Below are 3898 nucleotides of genomic sequence, written 5' to 3'. Positions count from 1 at the left end.
AAAACAAAAATACATAAAATTTATAACTTTTAAAAATGTCCGTGACAAAGGTCAAATTTTGTAATATATTAAAAAAGACAACTAGAATGAAGTTTACATTTTCCGTGAAAAAGATTTATTTTTAAGACTTATAAAACAGCTCCTAAAAATATCAACTTTCTAAGAAAACTGTAGACACCCAATAATGAATTTCTATCTTGTTAGAATGAGCATTAGGATCAAAATACAGGAACCGTAAACACAAATCATCATTTTTTTAAGCATTTGGACAGAGAAAATTTGGAACACCGCACTCCCGGGTTCAGATTCGTTTACTTCTGCACCAAAAAAATTAAATAAAACACAAATGACAATCTTTAACTGTATGGCACTGGGCCATCAAGAGTACCTTGTCATCACATCATGAACATAGATAAGATATACAAGCACTTAGTCTTAAAAAATACTAGAACCACAAGAATTCAAATAGCTTTTGTCAACTGACAATGAAACTTCCTACCCAACTTGTCCCCCCCACATCCATTATTGCATACAGATCTCAGAGGAGAGTTGAGGCTGAGAGCCCCAACCTCGGCCCCCTTGAATTTTCTGCCCCAAACCCAACATAATACGTAACCGGTCAATTCCAATCACCCAGCACTTATTAAGCCCCTCCCTGCTTTGTGCCAGAAACACAAAGTCCGTCCAAAGCCCGTCACCGGTACCCGAGGGCCTAAGACTCGGCTCTCTCGTGATACTCTGGAGGGGCGACCCCGTAGTCGCTGACATTGAACAACGCGGCACAATTCTCGGCTAGGTAGCCCACGAAATCGTGCAGGTGGCCCAGCAGCAGGGCCAGGCTGTGGTCATCCAGGGGCGTGTAGGCCAGCATGGCCCCGATGCGCACGAAGAGCCGCAGCAGGTGGGGCGCGCCGTAGATCTGGGACATGGGCACGTCGGGGTGCTGGGCCAGGATCTCGGCGTACTGCGGCCTCTCGAACTTGTAGAGCAGCTGGGTGCCCAGCATCACGTTGAAGTACTCCTTGATGCCGGCCACCACTTCCACCACGGCAAAGGCCTTCTCCTCGGCCGTGCCCGGGGCCGTGCGGGCCTGGGCGTAGTCCTCCAGGATGGAGTCCACGTTCTTGCGCGCCGGCAGGTAGAAGAGCTGGTTCTGTTTGGTGACCAGGTCCCAGTCGTCCACGAGCCAGGGCTTCAGCTCCTCGGGGATCTCCACCTTCACGTCGGCGCGGATCCCGGCCGGGGCGGCCCGGCTCTCGGCGCCGGCCTCGGCTCGGACCCTCTTCCTGCGGGTGGCCGCGCCGGGCTGCGGCATCTCGCTGGGGCCGGCGCCCTCCCCGGCGCCCAGGGCCTCCTGGCTGGGGCCCGCGCGGCCGGCGGCCCTCTGCTGCAGGCCGGGGGTCTTCCTGGCGCGCAGGCCGCCGCGCCCCTTCTTGCCGAGCGGCCGCTGCGCCTGGTGCGCCCGCAGCAGCTCGCTCTGGCGCGCCAGGTTGGCCTCCGAGTACTCGAAGACGCGGCTCGCGGGCACCCACTCGTCCCAGTTCTTGTTCCAGCCCGTGTAGTGGATCAGGTAGGTGAGCGAGCCGGCCTCGGCCTCGGCCGCCGTGCCGCAGGCCGCCTCGGCCACGCGCATGCACTTGGCCTCGTACAGCAGCGAGCCGTGCAGGCACAGCACCTGGTCCCCGGCCTGGAACGGGGGCTGCTGGGCGCCCGCCTCCACCTCCAGCGGCCCCAGGGTCTGCGCCGCCGCGGGGCCTGGCTGTGGCGGGAACCCGGAGGAGGTGCTGGGCTGCGGCGAGAACAGCTCCCCGGAGCTCTCGGGCTGGGCTGGGAACAGCGCCCCCGAGAGCCCGGCCTGGAGCTGCGGCTGGAACCCGGAGGAGGACTCCGGCTGGGGCTGGGAGTCGGAGGAGGTGCTGGGCTGGGGCTCCATCTCCGGGATTCCTCCCCCCTGGGGCTGGGACAGGGCCTGGAAATCCCCGGGGCTAGCCTGGGGCTGAGGTGGGGCTGGACTGTCTGGGGCACCGGCCTGGGGCTGGATCTGGAGCTCAGAATTCCCCACCTGGGCCGGGTCCTCTGGGGCTTGGACCTCGGGGCCACCTGCGGGGGGCTGCGTCTTCCTGGAAGCCTTGGGAGACATCAGGAACTCCGCACAGGGACAGCAACTTCGGTCACGGCCACGGTCACGGTCAGGATCACCCCGGCCAGCGCTGCCTTGCTTCTCTGGGTCTGGAACAGCTTTCCCGGACCTGGATCCAAACTGCTCCCACCAGCCTCCGCTTAACCGGCCAGGCCCCTGCCTAGAGGAGGTCTAGACAATTGCCTGCAGCGCACGAGGTTGAGCTGTGCACGAGGCTCACCCAACTGCCCCAAGGCTTATAAAGCTGATGCCTACCTAGCTCCACCCCCCCATCCCTTCAGCCAATGGCAAAGGAGCCACAATGCGCAGGCGCAGTACCAAGGCCTTATCCCAACACTGTTGCTGAGGTTCTCCCAGTTCCTTCCCAATCTTCCTCTGGCCAATCTCGAAGAAGATTTGAGGTTCAAGGGCATGCAATGTGACCCCTGTCTGCCCCCAAATAACCTTGGGAGAGATTCGAGCGCTTCTTTGCTTCTGCTGCGCAGGCGCAGGCCTCATTCCCAAAGGTCCTCCCCCCCTTTCTCGATTCCTGGAGAGCCCTTGCCTTCAGGGTCCTGCTGAAATCACCAGTCCAATGGGAGAGCATTCCGGATGGCCCCCCAAATGTTAAATTACTTCCTATTTATTCCACAAATGTTTTGTATTTACTGGTCGGGTCAGTAGAAAGTAATTATGCTCCTTGTGGGATGAGGCTGGGTACTTTTTTGGTCCTTGTTGTCAAGTCAACAAGCACTTCTTAAGTGCTGACAATACAATGGGAGACAGAACTCTCTTAATCCCTTTTTTCACTAACAAGAGGCGTTTAATACATTCTTGTTAGCAAGATTCACCACACCTTCCTAGGAGTTTAGCCAAAGTCTGCCCAGCAACAGGGACAGGGCCCGCCTTCCGCCTCACCTACAAGTCACGCGCAAGCACATTTCACCGCCCTTCCCCCACCTCACATTCCCCAAGGGGGTCATCCTCGGACAGATCCAGCCAATAGGCTTGAAGCTTAGAGTACACTCCGCCCCCTGACACCCCATCCAACACCTCACACTGGGCCATCTTCAGCCCTCAATTTCATCTTTGTGGTTTATTAACCTGGCCTCTGAGGTTAATTATTTGAATACAGAAAGTTTGAGTTTCGTTTTTCAAAGAACACAACATTGTGAAGAATTTTATTGAGGGGCTGTCCCGGAGGCATCAGGCCAGTGGGTCACCCCCCTCTCACCTAGCCGAGGCGGCCTTGGATCATCATAACTATGATTATTTTTATTTTAAGAAAAAAGATCTTGTGAGGGTGTTGTTCCGTAGTTCCTATCAGTTAGTAAGTTGAGATGGTGTGATGATCAATCGTGAGACAATGCCAAAGGGCTCATGGTGGAAAATGCCTTCTACATCCAGAGAAAGAACCACGGAGTCCGATCAGTTAAAAAAATCCTTTTGGACATATTTGACCTCCAAAAACCCATACAAGAAAATTTAAATCATAAGCAATATCAACAGCCTCCTTGAGTTGTACTATGGAGTCCCTGTTGGCTATTAGAGTTCTTTTGGTTTCTTAAAATTCTGTACTGTTCTCCTTTGCACCAGGGACTTCCAAATTATAGTAATCCGAGTTCATTGCCAATCTTCTGATCCTTTCCAAAGAATATCCGAAAACCCATTGACATGCATTGCTATAGGCTTCCACGGGGCTCACAGTGCTACTGGAGAAACAGAGAACAAGTAAGATCATTCCTCTAGGGCTTTTATAAATGTCCTCAGTTCCTGGGT

At 54.9% G+C, this 3898-nt stretch overlaps 1 protein-coding gene across 1 annotated transcript; it reads right to left on the bottom strand.

Moving 5' to 3' along the window:
• Window positions 1-712: 712 nt before the first annotated feature.
• LOC122747109 (mortality factor 4-like protein 1) lies at window positions 713-3187 on the bottom strand. The gene is made up of 2 exons (XM_043993325.1): window positions 3066-3187; window positions 713-2300 (listed from the first exon to the last, which is right to left on the bottom strand). The coding sequence occupies exons 1-2, from the start codon at window positions 3185-3187 to the stop codon at window positions 713-715; spliced, it is 1710 nt and encodes a 569-aa protein (XP_043849260.1).
• Between the last annotated feature and the right edge of the window lie 711 nt (window positions 3188-3898).

Source organism: Dromiciops gliroides, chromosome 3 (genome assembly GCF_019393635.1).
Source record: "Dromiciops gliroides isolate mDroGli1 chromosome 3, mDroGli1.pri, whole genome shotgun sequence".
NCBI classification, from domain to species: domain Eukaryota; kingdom Metazoa; phylum Chordata; class Mammalia; order Microbiotheria; family Microbiotheriidae; genus Dromiciops; species Dromiciops gliroides.
The sequence above is the reverse complement of the archived record's forward strand: the minus strand, read 5'-3'. Positions and strand labels throughout refer to the sequence as shown.